The sequence below is a fragment of the Gopherus flavomarginatus genome, chromosome 1 (assembly GCF_025201925.1).
Source record: "Gopherus flavomarginatus isolate rGopFla2 chromosome 1, rGopFla2.mat.asm, whole genome shotgun sequence".
Lineage (NCBI taxonomy): Eukaryota > Metazoa > Chordata > Testudines > Testudinidae > Gopherus > Gopherus flavomarginatus.
This window is the reverse complement of record NC_066617.1, coordinates 65,920,283-65,947,832: the sequence shown is the minus strand read 5'-3', so window position 1 is coordinate 65,947,832 and position 27,550 is coordinate 65,920,283. Positions and strand designations below refer to the sequence as shown.

Genomic DNA, 27,550 nt, shown 5'->3' with positions numbered 1-27,550 from the left:
ACTCATCTCCCTCCCTCTAGATAATTAAATATATTAAACTAAATAGGACTTAACATGGAACATTGAGTCACTCTGCTGTTAACCTTTTGCAATGATAAAAATTGTTTATCTTAGAAAGGAAAATGAGGGAACATGATAGAAATATATAAAATAATGAATGGTCTAGAGAAGGTAGCAGCAGTCAGTAAGGCAAATAAGATGTTAGGATACATAGGAACAGATGGTGAAAAATATGCAAAATATTATAGTGCCATTATACAAATAAGTGGTGCAGCCTCATCTGGATTCTGCGCATACTACTGGTCACTCCATGTTAAAAAATATTTTGCAGAACTAAAGGAGGTTCAGAGGAGAGCCACAAGAAAGATCAAGGGCATGGGCGGCAGGTATAATAGGCCAGGAAAGGCTCTGCCTTCCGTGGCTGCAGCCGCTGCCGCGGGAGGTTGGGCTGTGTCTGCTCTGGTCCCGGGCTGGCCGTTGCAGCTGGGTCTGCTCTGGCCGAGGCTCGGGTCAGTGGGCTGGCTGATTCTGCTCTGGCTGGGGCTTGGATTGGTCGGTCGGCGAGGGCTGACCTGGGGTTTTTCTGGTGGCGGGAGTGGTGAGGGCTCAGGGTTCCGGCTGGCCAGGGGCTTCTCTGGCCATAGAAGGGAGGTGTGAGTGGCTCAGGTCTCCAGCTGTGGGGGGTGGGGCCTCGTATGGAAGGAGTTGGGCCATGGGGCTAGCCTCCCCAAAGTGGAGGTCCACCTGCCACCCATGATCCAGGGCATGGAAAAATCTTTCATGTGAGGAGAGAATTAAGGACTGTTTTGTTTACCTTTAAAATGAAATGAATATGAAGGGACATGATAAAAATATGTAAAATAATGAATGGTCTAGAGAAGGTAGACTAGGGAGAGTCAATGAAATTTAAAGGTGGCAAATTCAAAATCAATTAAAGGAAAAACATTTTCAAACACTATATTTGGAACTGTGGAACTCTGTCACAGGATTTCATTGGGGCCAAAAATTTAACAAGATTAAAAAGGGGATTGGACATTTATATGGTTAAAAAGAATATTAAAGTCATAATAGTTAATGCAAACAAATTCTAGAAAAAACCCTCAGACTTCAAGGTTTAGTCCCATCTCTAGCTACTGGAGATCAAGATGAGATCTACTGCAAGGGGCGGATTATTCTGCCTAATGTGAGGTTTCCTTTACCTTCCTCTGAAGCACTGGTACTGGCTCCTGTTGGAGTCAGAATACTGGACTAGATGGGCCACGGGACTGAACCAGTTTGATAATTAGTATGTTTCCTATATTTGTTATTGACACGATTTAAAAAAAAACAGTTACTAACCTTTCTGTAACTGTTGTCCGAGATGTGTTGCTCATGTCCATTCCATTTTAGGAGTGCACGTGCCATGTGCATCGTTGCCAGTGATTTTTCCCTCAGTGGTATCCGCTGGGCCAGCTCTAGCTCCCTCTGGTGCCACACGCTTATGCATCAGTATAATGGGCCCTGCTGGCCCTGCACCGTCTCAATTTCTTCTTGCTGGCTAACTCCAACAGAGGGATAAGACAGTGGATTGTGGAATGGACATAAGCAACGCATCTCAAAGAACAATAGTTACGGAAAAGTAGTAACTGTTTTTGATTCTTTGAGTGCTTGCTCATGTCCATTCCATGTTAGGTGACTCACAAGAAGTACCCAAGGAGTGGCCTCCGAGTTCATGGACATGCATATTACAACATTGCTCTGCCAAATCTGGCATCATCTCGTGCCTGCTGGGTAATGGCATAGTGGAAGGAGAAGGTATGCACTGATGACCAGGTTGCAGCCCAGCAGATATCTTGAATTGGGATCTGGGCCAGAAACACAGTTGATGAGGTGAGTTTTTGTCAAATGAGCAGTCAAGACGGCAGGAAGTGGAAAGTCCACCTGCTAGTAGCAGCCCGAATACAGGAGGCTATCCAGGATAAGATTCTCTGGGCTGAAACCAGCAGGCCTTTCATCCTTTCTGCTACTGCCACAAGGAGTTGCATAGATCTACGGAACGGCTTAATCCTCTCAATGTAGGCGGCTAGGGCATGTCTGACATCCAGTGAGTGAAGCCGTGGCTCTTCTGAATTCCCGTGTGGCTTTGGGAAGAAAAATTGGCAGGTTACTATGGAACTGTGAAACCACCTTTGGAAGGAAGGCCAAGTGGGGACACAGCTGAATCTTTCCTTAAAGAACACTGTGTATGGTGGTTCTGACATAAGGGCCCTGATTTCTGAGACTCTTCTGGCTGAGGTAATCACTATCAGGAAGGTGACCTTCCAGAAGAGAAACAGCAGAGGACATGATGTTAACGGTTCAAAGGGAGGACCCCTGACTCTTGACAGGGGCAGGTTTAAATCCCAGGGTAGAATCAGCTCGCAAGTCTCTGGGTAAAGTCTCTCTAACCCTTTAAACAAGCAGATGGACATCTCATGTGAGAAAACTGACCTACCACTCACTGGCAGGTGAAAGACTGAGATCACCATTAGGTGTACCTTGATAGATGCAAGGGCCAGACCTTGCTATTTTAGGTGGAGCAGGTATTCCTGTATAGATTGAAGGGAAGGCCAAGTAAGAGACAGACTTTGTTGGGAAGACCATATAGAGAAATGCTTCCACTAGGCCAGGTAGGTAGCACGAGTAGATGGGTTTTTACTACCTAGAAAGACTTGGTGGTCTTGTTCTGAACAAGTTTGTTCCTCTGGGTTCAACCATGGAACTTTCATACAGTCAGATGAAGGGCCATGAGGTTCACGTGGAGTAAACATCCATGGTTGTGCGAGATCAGGTCTGCATGGAGTAGGAGGGTAGCAGAGGCATTACTGACGTGTAGCAGCGTGCTGAACCAATGTTGGTGTGGCCATGCCAGCACTATAAGGATAACAGTCATCTTATCCTGCTTGATTTTCAGAAGGACCTGAGGAATTGGAGGAAATACATAGATTAGGAGTTCTGCCAATGGAAGCAGGAAGGTGGCTGAAAGGGATCTGGGCTGTGACCATGAAGCAAGCAAACTTGAGGGCATTTCCTGTTCTGCCTGGTTGCAAGCAGGTCTACCTGGGGAGATCTCTACCTTTGGAAGATTAACCCGGTACTCTCTGTGTGAAGAGACCACTCGTGGAGAGAGGAGAAAGATCTGCTGAGGTGATCTGCCAGGGCTTTCCGGGCTCCTGGAAGACTGATAGCCATGAGGTGAATGGATTGTTGCAAGCAGAAGTCCTACAGATGGACGGCCTGCTGACACAGGGTGGAGGACCACACTCCTCCCTGTCTGTCAATGTAGAACATGGCTGCCATGTTGTCTGTAAGCACTCATACTACTTTGCCCATGATCTGGGGAAGAAACACTTGGCAAGGTAACTGGACCGCTCTGAGCTCTCTGACATTTGTGTGTAGGGAAAGCTTTTCCTGGGACCATAAGCCCTGAGTCCTTAGGCGATCGAGATGGGCTCTCCAACCTAGATGGGAGCATCCAAAACTAGAGACACCAACAGGACAAAAGGAACGCCCCCCAATGCCAACCAGGAGTCCTTCCACCAACCAAGGGAGGCGAGGACCAGGGCTGGAACACTAAGCACCGAGTCCAAGTGATGTCTGTTCAGTGAGAACACTGAAGCTAGCCATGTCTGTAGTGGTCTGAGGCACAGCCTTGCGTGTTGTACCATGTAAATGCACACAGCCATGTGTGCCAAGAGCTTGAGGCAAACCTTGGTTGTTGTGATGGGGTGGACTTTGACTCTGGATATCAGATCTGACATTGTCTGGAATGGAGCCTCTGAAAGGAAAGCTCTGGTCTGTGTCAAGTCTGTGTCGAGCACGGCCCCGATAAACTCTATTCTCTGGACTGGAATGAAAGTCGACTTTTGTCCATTTATCAACAGGTCCAGTGCTCAGAAAGTGGCTTGGACCAGGCTGACGCTGTTCTTTACTTGAGCCTCTGAGTGGCCCTTGATCAGCCAGTCGTCGACGTACAGGTTGACTTAGACCCTCGCCTTCTAAGGAAGGCTGCTACCACTGCCATGGATTTCGTAAAAACCCAGGAGGCTGCAAACAGTCTAAACAGGAGGACAGTGAATTGGTAATGGGACTGGTTTACTATGAACCTGAGGAATTTTCTGTGGCCTTGGAAGATGGAAATAGGTGTTCCTGAAGTGAAGGGTGGCATACCAGTCTCCTGGATCCAGGAAGGGAATGATGGAGCCCAGTGAAGCCATACAGAACCTCAGTTTATTAAAATAACTGTTGAGGAGGCGCAAGTCCAGGGTGGGTCAAAGAACCCCTCCTGCCCTTGGCCTCAGGGATTAGGAAATATCGGGAGTAAAACCCCTTCCCTCTCAAGTTTCAAGGCACCTCTTCCACGGCCCCTCCTGTAGGAGTGCTTTCACCTCTGGGGCTAGAAGTTACTCCGGAGAAGGGTCCCTGAAGAGGGATGGAGGTGGGAGGGAGGGGTGGAGGAAAACTGAAGAGTAACTGTTCACCACTGTATTCAGCACCCAGCGGTCTGATGTGATGAAGGACCATACTGGGCTGAAGTGGGAAAGTTGGTCCAAAACCAAAAGATTCAGGAGCAGAATCGGATGTCAGGTGCGCCTTCAAAAGTTCTGCTTGGGACCTCCTCAGTATCTATGCGACCCCATTAGTGAGGTTGAGGTGGATGGGAATGGTTGACAACACTTCTAACTCCTGGTCCTTTTCTTGAGCAGGTCCTGTTGTGGTGGCAGAGCTGAGAAGCGGGTCAGTTGATTAGGCCTGAAATGCCTCCTCAAAAGAGCTGGAGCATAGAGACCCAGTGATCTGAGGGTAGCCCTTGAGTCCTGCAGGCCACGGATCTTTGTGTCTGTTTGCTCAAAAAATGGTGAACTACCCTCAAACAGGAGTTCTTGGATTGACTGTTGGACCTCCTGTGGTAGCCCCAAGGACTGCAGCCAAGAGCATTGCCTCATAGCCACTGTGGAAGCCATCATTCTGGCTGCCGCATCAGCGGTGTGCAGGGCTGCCTGGAGTGAGTCTTTGGATATGTTCTTTCCCTCCTCTAAGAGGGCAGAAAACTCTTGCCTGGCATCATGAGGCAGTAAGTCTTTAAATTTCATCAAAGTCCCACATATTGTAATCGGACTGCCCCAGCAGGGCTTGCTGGTTAGACATACGAAGCTGCGATCTGCTCATTGAATAAAATTTTTGCCAAACAGATCTAGACTCTAAGTTTTTCTGTTTGGGGGTAGAACTTGCCTGGTCTTGTCTGTCCCTCTCATTGGCCACTGTTATGACTAGGGACCCGAGAGGAGAGTGAGAATACAAGTACTCATACCCTTTGGTTGGCACGTAGTATTTCTCCTCAACCCTCTTTGAAGTGGGAGGGAGAGAAGATGGGATCTGCCACAGGGCTCTGACTGGACCTATAACAGCCTCATTGATGGGTAGGGCCACCTTAGATGGCGCTGCTTCAGCCAAAATGTCAGTGAGGATATGGACTTCTTGAACACCTGAACCTCTAGTCACAGATTAGCAGCTATTATCTTTAAAAGCTCCTGAGGGGCTCTCCTGCTCGGACCCGAGACAGACTCGGTGAAGAAAAGTAAGAGGCCTGTACTGGATGAAGAGCTTTCTCCTTTTCTTTTGCCCCTATTACTTCCATCAGGCCCACATCTTGCACGTCGGTAACAGACTTGGTACTAGAGTGGGATTCTGGTGCCAAATGGAGCAGTGCGGCAGCCAGCCTCTCAGACCTGAGCAGGACTGGTGGGATGACAGCTCCGGTACTGGGGGAAAACCCCATAGGCTCCAGAACGGCCATTACATCAGCCACTGCCCTGCCAGCCAGGTGCCAGTTGGGGGACCTGCATCAGGATCCGGTGGGATGTAGGATGGATACTGCTGGCGACTCTTGGGATGGGTGTAGGACACCACCTTAGATTCCAAAGAAGAGGCCTCTTGAGGTGACCACAGGGGAGCGGTACCCCTTGCTTCTGCCAGTTGGTACCATGGGTGCGGGGACTGGTGCCAGACCGGGGATGAGCTCACAGACGAAAGAAGGGCTGGCTTGCCCCTGGAAGGTACCAAGGGCCCTGCTGCTGGGAAAGAGCTTGGAGCTCCATGCTCTTTTCTGCTCATGCTCATCAGAGCAGGCGGTTCTCCCACTGGGGTCGGTGGCACCAGGAGAGATAATAAGTCCCTGGCTGCTTTAAAGGCCTCTAGGGTAGAAGGCACTGCAATCCCACTGGCACAGCAATGACTTCCTGGCACAGCTGGGGGGGGGAGGGTGTTCCTGCACCGAGCTCAACTGCTCTTGGGTCAGAGTTGACTGTGCTGCCATAGGACTGGGGATGGAGGAGTAGCCTGATGTGGGTTGCACTCCAGTGCCTTCCGCCTGTTTGCCTTTTCTAGGCACTGGGGAGTCTCTTCTCTTGGAGTGCTGATTCTTATGTTTTTTCCTTGGCACTGGAGATAAAGAATGGTGCTGAGAAACATGCAGTGCCAGAGGAGTGCTTCGCACTGAAGTGCTTGGTGCCCAATTGTCATAAACAGATAGTTAAGGGTTAATGTCTCTTTTACCTGTAAAGGGTTGACAAACAGGGAACCAAACACCTGACCAGGGGACCAATCAGGAGACAAGATACTTTCAAATCTCGGTGGAGGGAAGCCTTTGTTGTGTTTTTTGGGTTTGGCTTTGGCTTTGTTCTCTCTGGGCTCTGAGAGTGACCACACGTACCTACAGGCTCTCTAATCTTCTATTCCAATTGTGTAAGTACAAAGATAGAAAGGCGGTCTGGTCTTTTTATTTGTTTTTTCTTTATTTGCAAATGTGTATTTGGCTGAAAGTAATTTAAATTGTATTTCTGCTGGAGGAGGCTGTTTCTCCAATTTCTAGAAGCTGACAGACCCTGTAATATTCCATCTTGAATTTACAGTGATTGTCTTTATTCTTTTTTTTTCTTTTATTAAAAGTTTTGCTTTTAAGACCTGTCTGATTCTTCTCCTTGTTGAGGCTCACGGGAATTGAGTCTGTACTTAACAGGGAAGGAGAAGGGAGGGGGAGAGAAACGGGGGGGGAACCCACCTGATTTCTCTGTGTTGTGATTCAAGGAGTTTGAATCACAGTTATCTCCTAGTGTACCCAGGGCGGGAAAGATCTGGGAGGAAGAAAGGAGAAGGGGGAATCCCTTTGTTTAGATTCAGGGAGCTTGAATCTGTATCTCTCTCCAGGAGCACAGGGAGGGAACACCTGGACGGGAGGAGAAGGGGAGGGAAATGGTTTAGTCCCCTTTGTTGTGAGACTCAAGGAATTTGGGTCTTGGGGGTCCCCAGGGAAGGTTTTGGGGGAGACCAGAGTTTATCAGGCACTCTACTCTAAGTCCTGATTGGTGGCAGCACTACAGGATCTAAGCTGGTAATTAAGCTTAGGGGAATTCATGCTAGTACCCATATTTTGGATGCTAAGGTTCAGAATTGGGAATTATACTATGATACCAATCCAATCAGCTTGGCTCCGACACTGGTCTAAGAGCGGCTTCCATTAGGATAGCTCTCAGTCTATCCTCTCGGTCTTTCTTCGTACAAGACTTAAGGTCCCGACAGATTTGACAGCGTTATTGTATGCGAGTCTCTCCCAGAGGCTTCAGACAACTGGAGTGTAGGTCGCTCACTGGCATAGGCTTGAAGCCCAGGGACTGGGGCATCCCTGGCCCCAGGGAAAAAGGGAGCCCCTCTACACTAAAGGGTGGGGACTAACTATCTACACGAATACTATTTACACTACTACTACACTAACATACTAAGTTTAAGAGGAAAAAAAAGCCTTGCCGAAGCAAGAGGAGCTGTTCCAGTAACCGTCCCAGGTGGTAAGAAGGAACAGAGAGGGTGTGAAGCTGGCAGTGCCTCTTATACTGGTGCATAAGCATGCGGCAGCAGAGGGTAATAAAGCTGGTCTGACAGATACCACTGAGGGAAAAATTTCCAGTAATAGTGCATGCACTGCGCACACATCTAACGTGGAATGGACATGAGCAAGCACTCAAAGACGAACATGTCTTATTTATTTTTCCAAATCTGAAGATACAGGTTCACCACAATAAATAAATACTGAAACAAAAACTGAACTTTAGCAACTAAACTAACTTTGGTAGCCAATCACCTCAGCTAAAAAGCTGTGTCTTCTGGCTTCAGGTAACGTTTGCTTGCAGTGTTTATCTTGTTTTAGTCTATGTCTACAGTAGGTGTTATAGGTGAGATTCCCTAGCTTGAGTAGTCATACTTGTGCTAGCTCAGTAGGATAGCTATGGTAGCATGGCAGTGGCATGGGCTAACTGTGTTCAGTAAAACCTGCCTGAACCCCATGATAAACACTTGGCTCAGCTAGTCTGTGCCACCGTGGCTACATCACTGTGTTTAGCGCCTGCTCAATGAAAGGTAGCATGAGTATGTCTATGTGAGCTATGGAATCACACCCCTCACTCCTAGTGTAGACATAACCTTAGTTTTACAATATAGTGATGTTAAGGACATACCCAACCTGACAAAGCATTGCCACTTGCTCAGAGTTTTGTCCTAATTTCGGTAGGGCTCAGCCACTTCCAGCAAATGTGCCCACAAAGGAACTGTATTTGAGGGTGGTATTACATGAGAGTTCCAGTACAATTCTATGGGACAATGAAAGTCATGAAGGTAGAATCATATGCTACATGAATGTATGCGAAGGGAAAAGAGAACTCAAGGCTTTACATGTTTCTGTTAACTACCAAGCCATATAATAGGTACATCCAAAATAGCTTCCTTTTCTCATAGACTCATAGGTCAGAAGGGACCAATCTGATCATCTAGTCTGACCTCCTGCACAAGGCAGGCCACAGAACCCCACCCATCCAATTTTATAACAACCCCTATCCCAGGACCGAGTTATTGAAATCCTCAAAAATGGTTTGAAGACCTCAAGCTGCAGAGAAACCACCAGCAAGCGACCCGTGCCCCACGCTGCAGGGGAAGGCGAAAAACCTCCAGGGCACCTGCCAATCCGCCCTGGAGGAAAATTCCTTCCCGACCCCAAATATGGCGATCAGCTAAACCCTGAGCATGTGGGCAAGAGTCACCAGCTAGCACCCAAGAAGGAATTCTCTGCAGCAACTCAGTACCCATCGCATCCAACATCTCCCCGCAGACCATTGAGCAGACCTGTCTGGTGGTAATTCAAGATCAATTGCCCAAATTAACGATCCTATCATAACATCCCCTCCATATACTTATCAAGCTTTGTCTTAAAGCCAGGAAAGTCTTTTGCCCCTACTACTTCCCTCGGAAGGCTATTCCAGAACTTCACTCCCCTAATGGTCAGAAACCTTCGTCTAATTTCAAGTCTAAACTTCCTAATATCCAGTTTATACCCATTCGTCCTCGTGTCTACATTAGTACTAAACTTAAATAATTCCTCTCCCTCCCTAACGTTAACCCCCTTGATATATTTATATAGAGCGAGCATATCCCCCCTCAGCCTTCTTTTGGCCAGGCTAAACAAGCCAAGCTCTTTGAGTCTCCTTTCATAAGGCAGTTTTTCCATTCCTCGGATCATCCTTGTAGCCCGTCTCTGAACCTGTTCCAGTTTGAATTCATCCTTCTTGAACATGGGACACCAGAACTGCACACAGTATTCCAGATGGGGTCTCACCAACGCCTTATATAACGGTACTCTCTCTTTCAATCTATTCTATGTATACAAGGTGTACCCATATCTAGTTTTAATTAATGTAGTACCATCTCAAGAGGCTACAAAATCAGTTTTGTCAGAAATACATGACATGGCATTACAACTTATGCACAATTTGTTTTTCCACCAAAATTCATAGAAACTGTGTCTGTATAAACTATCAATTTATGTCACAGTTTAACGATAAATTACCAACACACTCGCTCCCTCTCTCTCTCTCTCTCTCTCTCTCTCTCTCTAAATAAATAAATAAATAAAAATTGAGAGGAATCAGTTTCCCAAACAGCTGTGGAAGTTTAAGTTAATTTTTGGATAATCTAGACTTTACAGAATCCTTTTTCAGGATGACCATGTATCTGTTTAAAGAAACCAGTGAAGAATTTTAAGACTGCTTGTTATAGGATTTATCTATACTCAAAAGACAACTTCTCTAATTACCATCTTCAGTACAGCAGGGACAGCAGGGAGTGAGAGAAGACCGAAGTACAAGGATGGCAGACTGGGGGCTGTCCCACTGCTCCCTTCTCCTTTAGTCCTCCACGTAGTCATTAACTGGGCCAGGGGAGATGGGCCCACCTGAATGGCGGGCTGCTCAATGCACCTCTCTTCCCCCACCTATTAAGCTAGTTTAGGAGACTTTTGAAACACCCACTCTACTGTTAGCTGCCCTTCCCTCCCCTTCATTTGTTGTAGAGGTGGAGCTGTGCCATTTATGATGCTGTTGGTCTAACCAGTCACCTGTTTCTAGGGATCAGAAAGGAATTTTTCCCATTAGGGCAAACTGGCATGAGGTCCAGTGGGTTTTTCCACCTTCCCTGCAGCCTCCTGGAGGCACAACTGGGTTGAAAGCAGAAGAATTCCAAAATTTATGTAATGTTGGTATGACCACTGACTCGTTGCAACTTGTGGCTGGTGTCCTGTGTGCATAAAGACTAAAAGGGCCAGCTCCCAGATGCAAACAAGACCCAGGATTTCACTGTTGGACCTTGTTCTCAGCAGAGGAGAGGGACTTGGAGTCTTTGCGGAATGAAACAGTCCCCAGCCCTGTGGCCTCTATCACTGCAGTACCCAAGTTATTGTTTGGTTTGTGGTTAAAGTCCTGTGAGAGCATAGGGCAGGCACTGTAGTTCCCCTCCGCAAGGTATAATTAATAGGTTGTGGCGTACAATTAATTCCATCCCAAGTATCTGTCTCTCATTCACCTGCATGTCCTGAACAGTCTACTCATGATTCTGCTTGGCTTGACCACTTGATAATTGATTTAATGGTGGTCTATTTAACTTTGACAAATAAATCCCATATTAACCCCAGGTACATGATCTGTCTGTAAGAAGACATAGGTTGATTGGGGTGATCAGGATCCAGATGCTATCAAAATTTTAGATTCCTTCTGAGTCTGGATTTTTATTCAAACTATGTGACCTGGATGCAAATCTGGATCTAGCATCCTGACTGAACAGGTGGAACATTTTTTGAGAACAGATTTTATCACAAAATTTCCATTATTTCTGCTTTCCCCAGCATTTTGCTTCCTCCCATCTCTTGGGCCCCCACTCGCTAATGCTGTCTTGTGGTAAATGGGTTCATTTGCTTGTCTCCCCCTCCCTGGTTCTTCAGTGTGCCAGTCGGTGACACTTCCCTAGTTCTTCTTTTGAGGACCACCTGATCCTGCAATCAGATCCCCAAGGGTAGGTCCCGTTCCTGGAGTGGAGCCACAGTGGGGCTCTGCGGGGCATGAGAGTCTGTGCTAGTGGCTCCAGTTGCAGGATAGGGGTCTTACAGAATGTTGCCATTTACATGTTTACAAAACTCTCTCTGCAAAAAAATTCAGGAAGCAAAAACAGTACGTCTTGCACAGCTTTTGATTCAGCATGTGCCTAGTATTGTATTATTTCTCATATCAGAACACAGATGTTTCATTCAATAGTTTCATTCCCAAATGCATTCATTTGTCCACATTGTTATATTTGTAAAATACAAACTAATATTTGTTCAAGAAATAAAACCAGTTTATAGCTTTCTCTTGTGCAGGAAAAGGCTCTAACCATTGCATTGAATTATGACTGGTAAATAAATCAGGCCTGTATTATATATTGGGTACTAGGACTCTGAGCTTTGTAATTTTGCACTGCATACACTTTAAATATTTTAGTGGGTTCACCCTAGAATTGCTTTTCAGTATCTTCTGCATCATTTACCTTCTCCAAGTGTCCTATGCAGTAAGTCATGCTTTGCTTGCAGCTTTGTGATGAGATTACTCCCTTCCAGGAATTCTCTGAATTTCTGCAGAGATGAAGATCAATGGATTAATTTTATCTGTTACTTCAATTCCTTTTGAAAACACTTATTATAGGTGTTTGGACCAGATCACATGGCTGAAGAAGCAACCAACATACCATGAAATAGAACTGCTCAGTCTCCTGCTGGTTAGCTCTTCTTTTCGCAATGCTGGGCTTACTCATGTACGTCTCAGAAACTGTTGACTTCACAGACTCTGTAGAGCGACTGTGCTGGAAACATTCTGACACATCATAGTCCTCAATGGTGACCATGTCTTGTATTGTCTGCAAAGTAGCTTCTGTCGTTTTCTTAACCTGGTGTGAATAAGTGCAATTTATGGAATAGAAAGGAAGATAAATAAATTCTAGAAGCAGCTTACAATGGAAACTAGTGACTGAAATGAATTCACTCTTACATGCTTTGTGAATAAACTGCGGTGTATGACAATAGCAAGTGACATGTTCTACACTGGTGTAGAATAGAAAAAAGAGATAATTGGTTCCTAGATATGTCTCTATGCTTTAATAAGTTACTATAAGCAAATATAGGCTGTTCTCCTGCTGACTGAGTAACAACCTCAGAATTTGGCTTCTGAACAATAAAGTAGGAAAAAAAGTGGTAGTGAATAGAAACAGTACTGGTACTCTAACCTGAACTGTCGGCTCCCCAGATTAAAATATGATTGAGCACATCTGATGGCATGGCTGGCAGTGCACTGTGTGCTGCCATGAGAAACTCTGGTGCAACAATAACCTTATGTTGGTACGGGGTTCGATGGGTTGTAAAGATCATGTCTATAACCCAAAGGTGCAATATGGAGGAAGAGAAGATGGAAGAAGGTACAGTTCACACAGCTATCGTAGCATTTCCTACTAGCTGCAGAATTGGGTAGCTAGTATGGCCATTCAGAGTGGACAGATGACTAGAAACAGAACAAGAGATACACTGCATCCCCACAATGAAAAGTCAAGTGATAAGATCCAGATGACAGTGTGTGTACCATCAAGCTCTTCGGTAGTGAATATGTTTGGAGGTGAAGCTGGTGACCTGCGCCCTTGCTCCATAAAGTCACTCGTACATACACCTCCTTTGCACAAGCACATCTGACTCTGTGAAACAATGCTTCCCCAGTCATATGCCCTGGCCTACTATCATGAGCCTCCTGCTTCTCCCTATATTTGTGCACGCATGTGGTGAACAATCAAACACCCTTTCATATCTTCTCTCAATTTAATCTTGCTTTCCCCCCACATTTCCTGAATGGTGAATCTGAGTTACTTTCTGAATTTAAATAGTTTATTAAATGATTGTATGTTTGTTTACATAAGTATTTGGATTCTGATTCAGGCCTTCAGGGTCTGAATAGAGTAAGAAAATGCCATGGCTTTTAGTTTTAGGAACAGATTCTCATTTACACTTCTTTAAAATGGGCGCAAGTATAATTTATGCACAGTTTAAGGCTCCCACATGCTGCCAGAGTGGTGTGAAGAGCCCTTAGGTGTTTTTTATTCTTTTTAAAGGAAAGAGCAACTTTCTTTTACTAGGTGAGCCATCATCAGGAAAGGCATTCTATATCACCATGTATAAACAGCTCTAGCTAAGAGCATAACAAAGATTCTGCCTTTGCAGCCATAGAACTCAGCCAAAATTCCTTCATCCTTCAGAGCTAGCACTCTGGGGAATAGCCATTTGTTAAAACCATGGTAGAGAGAGGGGAAGGGGAATTAAATAATTAGATCTCAGTAATTCTGCTAATAATACTTCTTTGAATCTCAGCAACTGCCTCCAAAACTGACAAATTCCATTTTATAGGAGACAATAAAAGTAACAGTTTTTATCTATCTAGAAATATATAAAAACAATAATGTTAAAACTTGAAAATCCAAAATGTATGGAACATGAATAAATCTAGAATCTGTGTTCTTCTGTATAAAAACAAATCCATGCAAACAGCTGCAAAGGGAGATTCCTTGCAGCGGCTTGCCAATGACCTTAGCTATGAGGTACTGAAAAGGGGGAAATTTACTGTGCTAGTTTCAACAAAGACTCATTGGCTGACATGCACATGTATTGCCAAGAGTTGAAACATGCTGGTTTTCGCTTAAATACATTAGTTTCGGTAAAGGTGGACTGAGCAGTTACAAGGAAAGTGCAGTAGTTTCAATAAATGCCATTGGTTTAAAACCACCACAACCACCTAAATGTGAGTAACTTGAACTATATTTGGTTTAAAAATAAATGCACTGGCTGGAATATAAGTGTTTCTTTAAAAAGCAAAATTAATGTGCTACACATATGGGTCAATTAAAGAGAAGAATTAGCTGAAACACTGAGCATCATGTATTTTTTAAGCTGAAAAATATCCACTTAAATAAGAATATTTTCAATGCATCCTAAATGTAAAGGAATCGATAGATATAGGCTCAAACACACACAATGAATTCTCATTGAAAGCATTTTTAAATCACTTATAACTGATTCTGACTCATTATTGACTTCATTCCAGGCCTTTACTAAAAGAACAATGGATGTTTGTACCAAATCATGGAGGTATTTTTGGTTTGATCTATTTCTACAGGTGACTCAACGATCTGTAGGGCCAAATTCTGCACTGTACACCTTCTGTGCAGCTCCTCTGACTGATGGTGATACATTTGAGATGTATTAAGGCATAATATCACCTTTGGGGTACAGTTTTTAACCTCTGAAATGTTGATAGATATTTGACATTGTGTACAGATTTAAACTATTTTAGTCTAAATCAGTGGTTCTCAACATATTTACCATTGTGGGCCGCATCCAATACTACCTGTGTGGCCCTGAGGATCTCACATAGGCTGCAGCTCTGTGCTGACTGGGCTGCAGGTTGAGAACCACTGGTCTAAATTATGTATCTTAGTTTTTCACACAGTGGAAATCAGGGGTGGCAGGTGAACCATGGGCTTGGGGAGGCTAGCCCCTGGCCAGACCCCGTCCTTCTGTCCAAGACTCCGCCCCTCATCACCCCAATGGGGCCCAGAGTACCCCCCCCCACCCTCAGCCCTGGGCCACCCAAGTGCCTCCAGCCCCGGAGTGCTGGCCCAGCCACTCCAAATCCCACTCACAGGTCGGCCACCCTAGCCCCAGCCTGCCTGGGCTGGGGCCAAGGGTGAAGTGGCAAGCAGGAGGGGCCTTGGGGAGGAACATGGGTGGGCCACGCGGAGCTGTCTGGAGCTATGATGCGTGCCTCCCATGGTAGAAATCCTCCCTCTCCCAAAATGCTGTTTATCACACTTTACAAGTTGAGACAAATCTCACCTCTTCATTTTCAATTTTGAGTGTGGCCAGTCGTGACTGTAGCTGTTGATACCTGAGCATAAGTTCTGCTTGTACCGGTTGCTGGGCACTGACCTGACAAACCTAACAGAGAATCAAAAATGGCTATTAGAGAAAATTTCAATTCACCAACGCTGGCTTCTATCACTCTCTTTAAAGCCAGATGAATTGCTGTTGAAACTATTAAAAATGTAATAAAATAATTGATTTGGAGAATATATACTTTAAATTTAGATTTGCATGTACTATGAGATGTAGAAATAGTCTCAATAGTCTATGAAAATAGACAGCAGCCTTGATGTTCCTCTGCAATATGGCTTTTGGCTGCTATAGGCATAGGTGCCAACTTCTCCTGGCGCCGGTGGGGGCTCGCGCCCCCCTGCCCTGACTCCACCCCTGCCCTGCCCCCCATTCCAACCCCTTTCCCAAAGTCCCCACCCCAACTCCTTGCCCCTACTGGACTCCTTCCCCAAATCCTCACCCTGGCCCCGCTTCTTCATCGCCTCCTCTTCAGGGAGGAGATGGAGGTGGGGGGACAGTGTGGGGAGCTGCCAGTGGGTATATTGCACCCACCAATTTTTCCCCATGGGTGCTCCAGCCTGGAGCATCCAATATTTCCCTTGTGGAAGGGAAATCCCCAGATGCAGTAGCATTTTATGCCTCCACCAGTCCCTAATGTTGTGGAAAATTGGGGCATGGTTGAAGACCACTTGTATTCTGGCAATCTCCAGATATCATGCTCCAAGTGCAGTGTAAAACAGCTCTGAGGCCCCTCTAAGTTGCACTGGGAAGCCCCACTGGTGATATAAAGCCATTATTGCCTCTGTTCCTGTGCTGGGCACATCTTGGAAGCAAAGAGAAATCTGAGCCAACGTCATTATAGTGTAATACAAAACACAACAACAAAGGAGTGCTCCTGCATCAGAATTATTTTGAGCAGCTCTGAATAGCATGTTTCCAGATCTGCCAAAGGTTTTGTTTGCTGATCCATTTGTGTCTGCATAAATAATACTGGCTTACATTTCACTTTAACTAGATTCTTTGTAGAAGAGGATAAAAGCCACATCCTGCAGAAAATAATTCAGAATTCACACCAGGGAAGTTTTCCTTTGTGCAGAAACAGAAATTATTGGTTTGGATTTACCCTATTTGTCTCTAAGAAGTCACTAACTACTGACCTCATCACCCATATGAGATTGGAATTCAAATTTCATTGGCGGACAAAAGGCAGTGGGGTACATCTCCATAAATCTCTGCTTGTCACTTCGTGGCTCCAAGCTGTCAACAGCATTCTCAATGATGTCTAGGCCCTCATGTCTAGAGGTTTCAAGGTTATACTCTGCAGAGAGATATGTTCTTAGGGCTCTGTTCAGACTTGCATGGTATCCAAGATCGGAACACTAACAACACAACAAGGAGAGAAATTTTTTTTTTAAGAAGTAGAGACAAATCGCAAAGGCCATGATATAAAAAAATGCATAACAACAATTAGAACTTCAGTATCAGTGAGTTTTTCTTTTCATCTTCAAAGAGCTTTACAAACTAACTAATTAAACCTCACAACAGCCATGTCAAGGTGATAAGTAGCTATTATTCCCATTTGATAGATGGAAAAATGGAAGCAAAGAGATTAAGGGACAATTTTGAAAGGGAAGTCAGAGGCCTCTACACAGGAGTAAGTGAATGTTTCTGGATATACATGTGCAACTGCCACAGTTGCACAGAAAAATGAGAGTTTGCACACGCTAATGGGTATTTCAATATCATTTCTGTGTATGAAACAGACTTTTTTTTAATCTGGCCTTATATAACTTCTCCAAGACAACCTAATAAAGTCAGTGGCATAGTCAGAATTAAAACTAGAGTTCCTTTTTGTCAGTCCTGTGCTTAGATTAACACCCAAAGCACTCTCCTCTCTTTGAGATGTTTTTTGGTTTAAATCAGAACAAAATTCTCCTCTAAAACAGAGTAAATTTGATGCATTGATTTGCATTTTCCATCTTTTATCAATATTTTAAAGCTATATCTAAGCAAACACTATTCATCAACACCTATTTTTACAGAAAAGATGAGCTTTCAGGCTTGATCCTGCCTTGGTTTACACTTTCAGAACATCTGTCAGGAGGTGTTTGCAGCAGAACAAAATGTCCAGTATCTACTAGGCAGTGGTTCTAAACCAGGGGTACGTGTACCCCTGGGGGTACTCTGAGGTCTTCCAGGGGGTATTCAACTAAATTTAAATTCAACAAGGTCAGTGTGTCTCAACCTGGGGGTTGCAGACCCCAGCGGGGGGTTGAGGTGTTGGTTTAGGGGAGTCGCAATTGCAGGGCCAGCATTAAAGGGCGGCAAGCAGGGCAACTGCCTGGGGCTCCATGCCACAGGGGGCCCCACAAAGCTAAGTAACATGCTTCAGCCACACTTCCTGGGGCTCTGGCTTCACACAAGGCTCACAAGTGAAAAACAGGCTCAAGTGTCAGACTGAAATGTAAGTACATATTTATATTCCAATTGATTTATTTTATAAATATAAGGTAAAGATGAGAAAAATCAGTAATTTCTCAGTAACATTGAGCTGTGACACTTTTGTAATTTTATGTCTGATTTTGTAAGCAAGTAGTTTTTTTGTGAGGTGAAACTTGGGATATGCAAGACAAATCAGCCTCCTGAAAGGGATACAGCAATCTGGAAAGGCTGAGAGCCACTGACTAAGGTGTCCCCAGGGATACACTACAGCCTTAAGGGAGGTTGGCACCAGTCAGGGAGGGTGCATAGCTAGGGCAGTTGGGGGATATGCTACTTCAGTGCATCCCCCAGTCGTCTTCAGTCACCCTGGGAGCCCAGCTGCAGTTTAAAGCTGTTTTCCCTCTACAGAACCCATAGGTAGAATGGTGCAGGGGGGCAAAAAGGCAATTTGCATTCCACCCCACGCCAGCAGGGCGAATCAAGCCCATTGTGTATTCATGCATACACACCTCCCTCTAACTGTTATAGTCTCTTAGGGAAAGTAATATTATGCTTTGATCCCTATGTCTTATCTATACAAAGAATTTCCAAACTATTTACCATAGCTGAGTGTAAAAATCACCTTCAGTAGAAACAAATCTTTCACACCTTGCCCCATGTTTAGGACTCTAATCACTGGTCCTAAGAGATCAGATTCTGCTCTGAAATCTATGACAAAAAAGGTTTGCTTCATTCACATTACTGACCACAAAACTGCTGTGATCAGCAACAGCTTTCAGCTTAGAGGTTACTGCAGGTCATTTACTGGTGATGGGATAATGGCCACCCAAAAGACAGTACATGAACCATTTTAAGTCTACAAAAGAAGGATTTCAATCTCAGTCAAGTGCATGTCCAACGACAGCCTTTCCCCTCCACATTGGAAATTTGTGTTACATTTACTGAAACCAAAATCAGTATCAGAATTACCTCTCTCTGTTTTTCCCTATGTTCTGTGTTAAATAAGCTTTTAAATTTAACTCACTATCTTGGATGAAAAGACAGACAAAAAATGATGGTAAGAAAGAAGATCAGGCCAGCTGTTTTTATTTTATGAGTATTAATTCCAGCGAAAACTCATGGGAGGCTAAACTGAGAGGAAAAAGAAATACAAATGGCAATGGCTAATCTTACTATAGTGGCCAGTTAGTTACTTGTTTTAAAACTACAAGCAGTTATAATTTGAATTTAGGAAAACAGGAACTTTCAGATTTGTATTAATGAAATAACCTATTGATTTATAGAGGAAATCACAATTACAAGCATGTGAAAATGGGGTTGCAGCCTTCAGCCTCAGATAGTCCCCAAGATGCCAGGATTCACCCCTAAATGCACTGAGCAATCATAATCAACCACAAGAACAAAAACCACAATCATCATTTGTTTGGGTAAATAAGGTTGCCTGGCACTATCTTTGAAACTTATCAGCATTGCTTCTGAATCAACCTGAAGGGATTCTCAAGTGAAGCAGGATAACCCCTTCAACACTTCACAACACTCTTACTGCCAGCAAGAGAACGAGACCAGAATTTGAACCAGAGACTTCCGCACAGTAGATTTGTACATAGAGTTTAATGTTTGAATTTGGATTTGTGCTTCAAAATTAATATGTGAATAAAAATAAAATTGGACTGAATGACAATTTGCCTCAGTTTTGTTTAACTAGAAAATCCAGACACTCTAAACCCCTCCCCCTCAAAACAAAACCAAACAAACTCTATGAAGCTTGGAAACTCCCAGGCTTGGGTTAAAATATACATATATATTTTCAAACAATGCCCCAATCCAAAACACAATTTGTTGGAGATGGATCAGAGGTTTTTGCACTCCATGAAAGGTTCCCTCAGGCAGTATCCCAAAGACTACTAAGAAAGGAGAGGATGAAAGGTTTAATCTACCACCAGAGTGGACTTGCAACCACAAGTGAAAAATAGGGATGGCTGAACCAGTTTGGAAAGGATATGAGTCACCATTTCTTAACCTTCCTCCATTTCTAGAACGAAAACTGTTAAGATTCTGACACTTTTAGATAAACTGCTGTCACTGCTAGGAGTGGAATTGTCAAATCTCTCACAAAAGCACATTCTCTCAAGATTTTCAGACTCTGCAGAGCCAAGACATTTGGAAAGTTTGAATAAGCAACCAAAACATTTTGACATTTATCCAAACTGAACTCAACCTCTGAACCTCTGTGAGATTCACTCATCAATAACTGGAAGCAGAAGTCCTTGTGGTTAAAGAGAACCATAGCCAACTAACGGGTAGCCATTGAAGCTGGACAGATGATCTAAATAAGCTCTCCTGTAGCATCTATTGAGGAACTGTGCAAAAGACTTCAGGAGCAGACTGTATTTGCATAGACACCAGCGCTTTGCCTACGTAATCAGTAATCAGACCTGCTTTGCAAAGTGATCAATTTTGGCTGTTTTGGGTTAAAGTTCACTTTATATTTGGACACAGGTTAACTAAAATGTTGTTACGCTTTTTCTATGAACAAAGGGCAGCAGAACTGTACTTAATATGCCCTAACTGAGAAGGTGTCACCTTAACTTCAGTAACATAGCTGGGGTGGAGCGGCTGCTCCCACTGAGCACATTCCCCCAAAGTGGGGCCTTTTTAATTTTTACACTCACTCGGGGGTGCTTCCCAGCAGGGCGGCATGTCTGGGTCTTCAGCGGCACTTCGGTGGCAGGTTCTTCAGTCGCTTCGGGTCTTCAGCGGCAATTCGGTGGCAGGTCCTTCAGTTGCTCCGGGTCTTCGGCGGCAATTCAGCAGCGGGTTCTTCAGTCTTTGGTGGCAAGACTTGGGTTTTTCTTTTCTTTTTCTTTGCCGCTTGTGGCAGGTGGCACCTTTTTTAATGTGTTTGCTCCCCCTGCTGTTAGAATCTGGCTATGCCACTGCTTAACTTCAACCTCACTTGTTAAATGCAGATAGTGATGCCAAGTCCAAGTGAAAGCCAGATGGGGTGGGCACACAATGTAGACTCTGTTTAAAGGGTTGTAGCTATCATCTGACCTTTCCCCTCCAGTGTTTAAAGACAGAGCTGACTGGATTCAATTGAGAGACCTTGTTTCCTCTCAATGATCTCTAGACCTGAAATCAAACTAACAAACTGCTCTAGGGAGCTTAGTCCTGGTGGGGGGACAGTGTTGTGGTGAAACACCACGCAGAACAGGCAGGCAGCAGCAGCGAGTTCCTCTCTACTCAGTGAAATCACCAGGAGCTAGGTTATATGGTGGAACCTCAGAACACGACATCACAGTGAAGAGAAGCAGCAGCGGTGAGCAACAGCAGCAGTAGAAACAGCAGCGGCAAGCTGAAGCCGAGGTGCCACTCAGTCACCTCCAGAACCCACCTGAATGCACCCCGGTACTCTGATACTTTGCTGACCACAGATAAGCTATAAGTGGGGTGCAACTGAGGGAAAGGCATGTTAAAGGAACATTTAAACTGGTTTTCATAGATTCTAAGGCTAGAGGGGACTACTGTGATCATCTAGGCTGACCTCGTGTATAACACAGGCCAAAGAACTTGCGCAAAATAGCCCCGAGAGCAGAGCTTTTAGAAAAACATTCAATCTTGATTTAAAAATTGTTAGTGATGGAGAATCCACCATGACACTTGGTAAATTGTTCCAGTGGTTAATTACTCTCACTGTTAAAAATGTACACCTTATTTCCAGTCTGAACGTGTTTAGCTTCTAATTTCAGCCACTGGATCTTGTTATACCTTTCTCTGCAAGTTTGAAGAGCAAATACTATTAAATATTTGTTCTCCACGTAGGTAGTTATAGATTGTAATCAAGTCAGTCCCTAACTTTCTCTTTGTTAAGCTAAATAGATTAGGCTCCTTGAGTCTATCACTATCCGACAGGTTTTCAAGTCCTTTAATTGTTTTCATGGCTCTTCTGTGAACGCTCTCCAATTTATAAACATCCTTCTTGAATTGTGTGCACCAGAATTGGACATAGTATTCCAGCAGTGCCCCACCAGTGCCAAATCCAGAGATAAAATAATCTTCCTACACCTACTTGAGATTCCCCTATTAATGCTTCCCAGGATTGCATTAGCTGTTTTGGCCACAGTGTCACTCTGGGAGCTCAAGTTCAGCTGACTATGCACTGCAATCCAAAAATCTTTTTCAGAGTCACTGCTTCCCAGGATAGAGTCCCCCACCCTGTAAGCATGGCCTACATTCCATTGCTGTTTCTTCAGCATTTACCGATTGATTATGTGGATGCTTGAAATGTCTGAAAAAGGGCTCATACTTTCCTATTACAAACAAACAAATCTTGTAATCTGAATGACTTAGCAATCTTCAAATAACTGAACAATGATATGCACCATATGGAAAGATGTTAGTACAAGCACTCAGATTAACAGGGGTGTATACTGGACTGCTGCTCAGAAATCTCTAGTTTTAACCAAATGAAGCTTGCTCAGCCTAGCTGAAAAACATTTCTTTCAGTTTTTCCACACAATACAAGTCAAATGTACACTCTCTCCTGCATATGAAGTAGATCTACAGGAAGTCCAATAGAAGGGAAATAATCTATTTAAGAGACATCCAAATACCTCTGCTTGAATAAAAAGGAAATAGAAACAGTTATACATATCAAATAATTTTTATCCTACCACTCCTTTTACCAAGGTTGGCCTCAAAACTTATTTCATAAAATGCTCCCCAAAACAAATGCTTAAGACTCAAGGTACATTTTTATCTGGCTTTTCTTATGAAGGCTTAATAAGATTAACTGCACAGCAGCATTTTAAGAAAGAAGCACTAAGCTTTGTTAATGAAATGAATGAACTGAAGAGTTCAAACTGAGTTCAGGGTTCAGTTAAAGAGTTACAATTTAGGATCATCCATATGAATTTGCCAAAATCAAGTTGTATTATATTTTAGGGTCCTATAAACACTATGAACTGTTACGTGAAAAATTTAACCCTGTTCATTCTGTTGCAATACTCCCAAAAGAAATTATTTACTTTGTAGATCTTTTCAAATGCAGAAATGTGTACATGTGGTAGGCCAACCTGACAGAATACCTCGTCTGTGCTAATTTATTTGCATAATTAGATAATTTACTACAATCAGTATACAAAATAGTTCGTTGTACACCTGCACATAGCTAAGTCATCACTGCAAGATATATGTATCTAGTGGCATGGGTTGCTACTCAGTATTATGTATTGAATACTGTAGTGGGGTGGTCACCCACTCCGGCCCTGAAGGGGTTAAAACAGCCCTGGGAAAGGGGAGCCAGAAGGCTAGGCTGATGGGGAAGGCAGACACAGCTGAGGCCATGCCTCAGTCAGGACACAGCTGGCCTTATAAAAGGCTGTGGGCCAGGAGCTAGGTGAGAGTCTCTCTCTAGCTGTGGAGAGAGATGGGCCCAGCTACTTGGGAGCACAGCAGGGTACCTAGATTGGAGCAGGGCTGGGGAAAGGCCAGAGGAGCTGGGGAGCTCCAGGCTGGAAAACACACAGGCTGCAGGCCTTGGTAAAGACTGGGAAGGGTACTGGGGCTGCAGACGTGCAGCCCAGGGTATGCAAAGGCAGCAGGTTCAAACCTCCCTTGCCGATGAGTGGTATAGACTGCAGTTTGCCCCAGTGAGCAGGGGCTAGATGGTGACTGGCAGTAGCCACTGAAGCGAGGTGGGGATAGAGGGTTGCGGGTTCCTCTGGTATGGGAGACCCAGACACTACGGGGGTACTGCCTGGGGGAAGCACCCAAGGTAAAGGCGAACCAGGGTCCGGGAGAGACACACGGGCCTGAGGCAAGAGGGACATCAGCCAGCAGAGGGCACTCTGGAGCTGGAGAGTTAATTCCCAGGACGACTAGCAGGAGTCGCCGTGCCGGTGAGTCATCACATTGCTACAAGGTGGTGGAGAATGCAGGCATAGGCAGTCCATCCCTGATATAAGGGGCAGGGCAAGGACTGTTGGACTATTGCCCAGACTGCAGGAAACATGGATCCTGGATGCACTGGGGTTTTCTATGTGGGGACCCCAGGTGCCATCCCTCGTTCGGCCCCGGTGTCAACGCCCTGGTGGGGGCAGATGACCTGTAGGGGATCAAGGAGGCCCAAAAGGGAATATGGGAGGTGCAGTGGGCCCTCCATGAACAACTGGGCCAGCTGGCGGAGGAACAGCGGGCCCTGGTACAACTCCTCCGACAGGAGTTTCAGAGGAAATGGGGAGAAGGGCATGAGAAGCTGAGCGCCAGGGCCAGGAGGCCTGTGGCAGAGCGCCAGACTTGCTATGCCTGCAGGCGGAATGGACATGTAAGATGGGACTGTCCCTACTGGGATGGGGGCAGGGCGTCTCACCCAGGGGAGGAACAGGGGCGAGTCCCTAGGACAATCCGCTGGGTGAAGGAATCCAGGCGGCTGCCGACATGTTGGGCCTGTAGGCAACGAGGCCACATGCAGTGGATGTGCCCAGGCCCAACACGGAGGGTCGGGGTCAGTCCCAGCGAGAGGGCGGAACCCCAGATGGACCACAAGAGGCCCAGGGCAGCAAGGAGGCAGGGAGCCTGCTGGAGCTGCCAGATACCAGGCCACATTAGGAAACACTGCCCCCTCAAAGGAACTGAGGGGTGGCTGAAGGAGGTACCTGGGGGCCCAGAAGGGCTAAAACAGGAGGAGGTGGCGAAGGCAGCAACTGCGATGGAGGGGACCTCGTGGGAGGTTGGGACCCAGACTGTCGTCAGGCAGGTCTTCAGCCAAGGGACAGAGAGCGAGTGGGTCCAGCAAGAGGCTGGGTCCCAAACCCTGCAAATGGAGGGTCAGGGGGATGCAGACCTATGGGCGTGGCTGGAGGCAGTGGAGCTGGCCCGCCAGAAGGCAGAGGCACACTCCCGGGAGATGGCCTGAGGCTGGGAAGTGTCAGAGAGGAAGCGTGCGGTCCAGGAGGGGTGGCCCTGGAGGAGCAGCTCTGGGGAGCCCAGGCCAAGAGTCCCACCTACCCCCAGGGGTGGGGATTTTGAGGGGGGTTAAGGAGCACTGAGATCCAGGAGGGACACAGGGGCCTGAGGCAATCAGAACATCGGCCAGTGAAGGGCACTCTGGAGCTGGAGAGCTAATTCCCAGGATGACCAGCAGGAGGTGCTGTGCCAGTGAGTCACTGCGTTGCTACAAATACATACCCCCCCAACATAGGACTAGATTCCATATTACTCTGGCCCTTTTGCACAACTCAGACAGTGTAACCAGCTCCATCCCACCCCCAATTCCTCCTGTATGATCAGCAATTAGATGCAGTGGAGAATTGACTTCATAGTGTGTACATGCAAGGGTGCACAGGAGGGAGGACAGGTGACAACAAGGTAGAGAAGACAGAGAGCGAAGAAGCAACTATAACACTGAATTTCCTCACTTTTGTAAATTTAAGTCAGGACTGTAACATTGCATTAATATTTTTACAGCATGAGATTTCTTAAATTCACTGTAACAGGTGGGAAGCATGTTTCATATTGTGATTGTGAACTAAAAACCTTGTGAGAACTTTTCCATTTACACAACACTGTTTCCTTTGGGAAATAGTAAACACTTAAAAAATCTATACTGACTTCTTATATAGACAATATTCTGATTAAATGACGTGTCTTTCAGACATTCATGTCTAAACAACTTCTGAATATGGCTCTGAACCAATTTCCAGTTACACATAATTATAGCTGAGACCCATAAATCAATGGTATAGAGGCCATCCAAAATCAAATCCTTCATTTAAATTCTTTAAGGAATGGTCATATTTAAAACAATTTTGCCTATTTAAAATGGTTATGGCATATATTAACCCATGGCTTGAAAAGATACTCATCCGTTATGAACAGGTGTCTTTCCCATGCAAGTGCCACTAAATTCTGTTGATTTAAAGTTTTCTGACATTAAAAAATCCAGTCTTTATGATTGTGCCAATAGCTTTTGAAACATGAGCCTCAAATGTTAGCCAATGTGATTCTGTCTTTGTAAGTCTGTAGACAAACAGCTTCAGTGCTTCTGCTTCTGGCAGTATCTTTCCTCCAAGTCAGTGAAAACTGTTTGGTCTGGTCAGTTTTCACTCCTGCTATTGAAAACTCTGTGGACATCAGTGAAATTGACAGAATCAGGTCAATTTTCCAGTCTGTAGCTTGAGAAAGTTCTTTCCAAAACTGGAAATAGGCACTGGAACTATTCTCTGGGGAGGATGACTCAAAAACAGAGGCCAGAGAAGGGGATGATTAGCAGAGACATCACCAGCGCCCTTGCAAAGGAGGTTCTGTAGTGGTGGTGGTAGAAAAACAAAAAAAATATCTACCTTCCCTCCTTCCAGCAGATAAATGGGGTGTACCTTCGTCAGACACCTACTGACTAGAGCAGGAGTCAGCAACCTTTCAGAAGTGGTGTGCCGAGTCTTTCTTTATTCACTCTAATTTAAGGTTTCGTGTACCAGTAATACATTTTAACGGTTTTAGAAGGTCTCTATTAGTCTATAATATATAACTAAACTATTGTTGTATGTAAAGTAAATAAGGTTTTTAAAATGTTTAAGAAGTTTAATTTAAAATTAAATTAAAATGCAGAGCCCCCCGGACCAGTGGCCAGGACCTGGGCACTGTGAGTGCCACTGAAAATCAGCTCGCGTGCTGCTTTCGGCATGCATGCCATAGGTTGCCTACCCCTGAGCTAGAGGCTACAAAAATGAAGCCCCCAAACAGGGTCCAGGGTCAGCAATCTAAGAGTCTGGGAGAGCTTGATTTCTCACTTGAAGAGTTATCCCTGTATAGAGGAGCCTCTAATCTTAGATTAGTCCTCTGGCTTAATCTTCCGACTATTAGGAGTCAGGTAAATTTTTCAATGCATGAGGAGGTGGATTGGGGTGAGTGGATGGATGGATGTGGGTGGGGAAAATAACAGAAAAGACAAATATGGGTGCTGAGGGAGAGATATTTTGGGAGAAATGGGAGACAAAACAAAGGGGAAGAGAGAGCATGCAACAGAGTAAAAGAAAGAGGAAGAGAAGAGGATACTGAAAAAAAGAAAAGAGGAAATAACTGACATTGAAAACACAGCAAGAAAAGATATGCCATGTCTTACAAAAAAGAAAGGAAAAAGGTATTGTGAAGGAAAATAAATAATAATGAAAGCAAGAGAGATTATTTAAGTTACATTTTAAAATATATATTAAAAGGAAGTTGATTTACAATGTTATAATTAAACACAACTACACAGCTATTCTAGTCCATTAAATTGCAGTGGGTATTTTTCACTTTGGCTAGTCGGTGTCATGTATATTTTTCAAGGTCTGCAATAAACCCATGCTATAAAACACAGTCTAGCGAGCTTGTCCTATAGTATAGAACATCTTGACATCAGTGCATGACATTTGTGAACATATATGCCATTTAAAATATAGTTCTACTCTGAAAAGTGATTATATATATATGGTGATCCAATGTTTCCTGTCTCAAAGTTTTCTGTATCTAATACAATAAGTTTACATTTTTTTTTAAATGCCAGGCCTACAACCTCACCCTGGGCTTGGAGTCAAGCTGGGTTCCTTCCATCACTTGCCTACAGATTCTGCAGGCCAAATTCTGATATAAGTTACATCCATGTAACCCCACTGCCTTCAATGACTTTGCACAGATGTAGCTCATTGAAACTTGTCAAACATTTGTGTTGATAATGCACAAGGTGGAGTTGATCCAGTATACTCAGTTGTAGCTCTGTTGGCTATGCAGTGCTAACAG

General features: G+C 44.7%; 1 protein-coding gene across 2 annotated transcripts in view; it reads right to left on the bottom strand.

The window, feature by feature from the left end:
• Positions 1-27,550, bottom strand: part of SRGAP1 (SLIT-ROBO Rho GTPase activating protein 1) — a 254,633-nt gene that overhangs the window by 55,142 nt on the left and 171,941 nt on the right. For both annotated transcript variants that reach the window (XM_050923345.1, XM_050923353.1), the window contains exons 7-10: positions 16,489-16,710; positions 15,293-15,394; positions 12,112-12,309; positions 11,914-11,998 (exon numbers count right to left, since the gene is read on the bottom strand). In XM_050923345.1, coding sequence (XP_050779302.1) covers positions 11,914-11,998; positions 12,112-12,309; positions 15,293-15,394; positions 16,489-16,710 — 607 coding nt within the window. The remainder of the gene's footprint in view (positions 1-11,913; positions 11,999-12,111; positions 12,310-15,292; positions 15,395-16,488; positions 16,711-27,550) is intronic.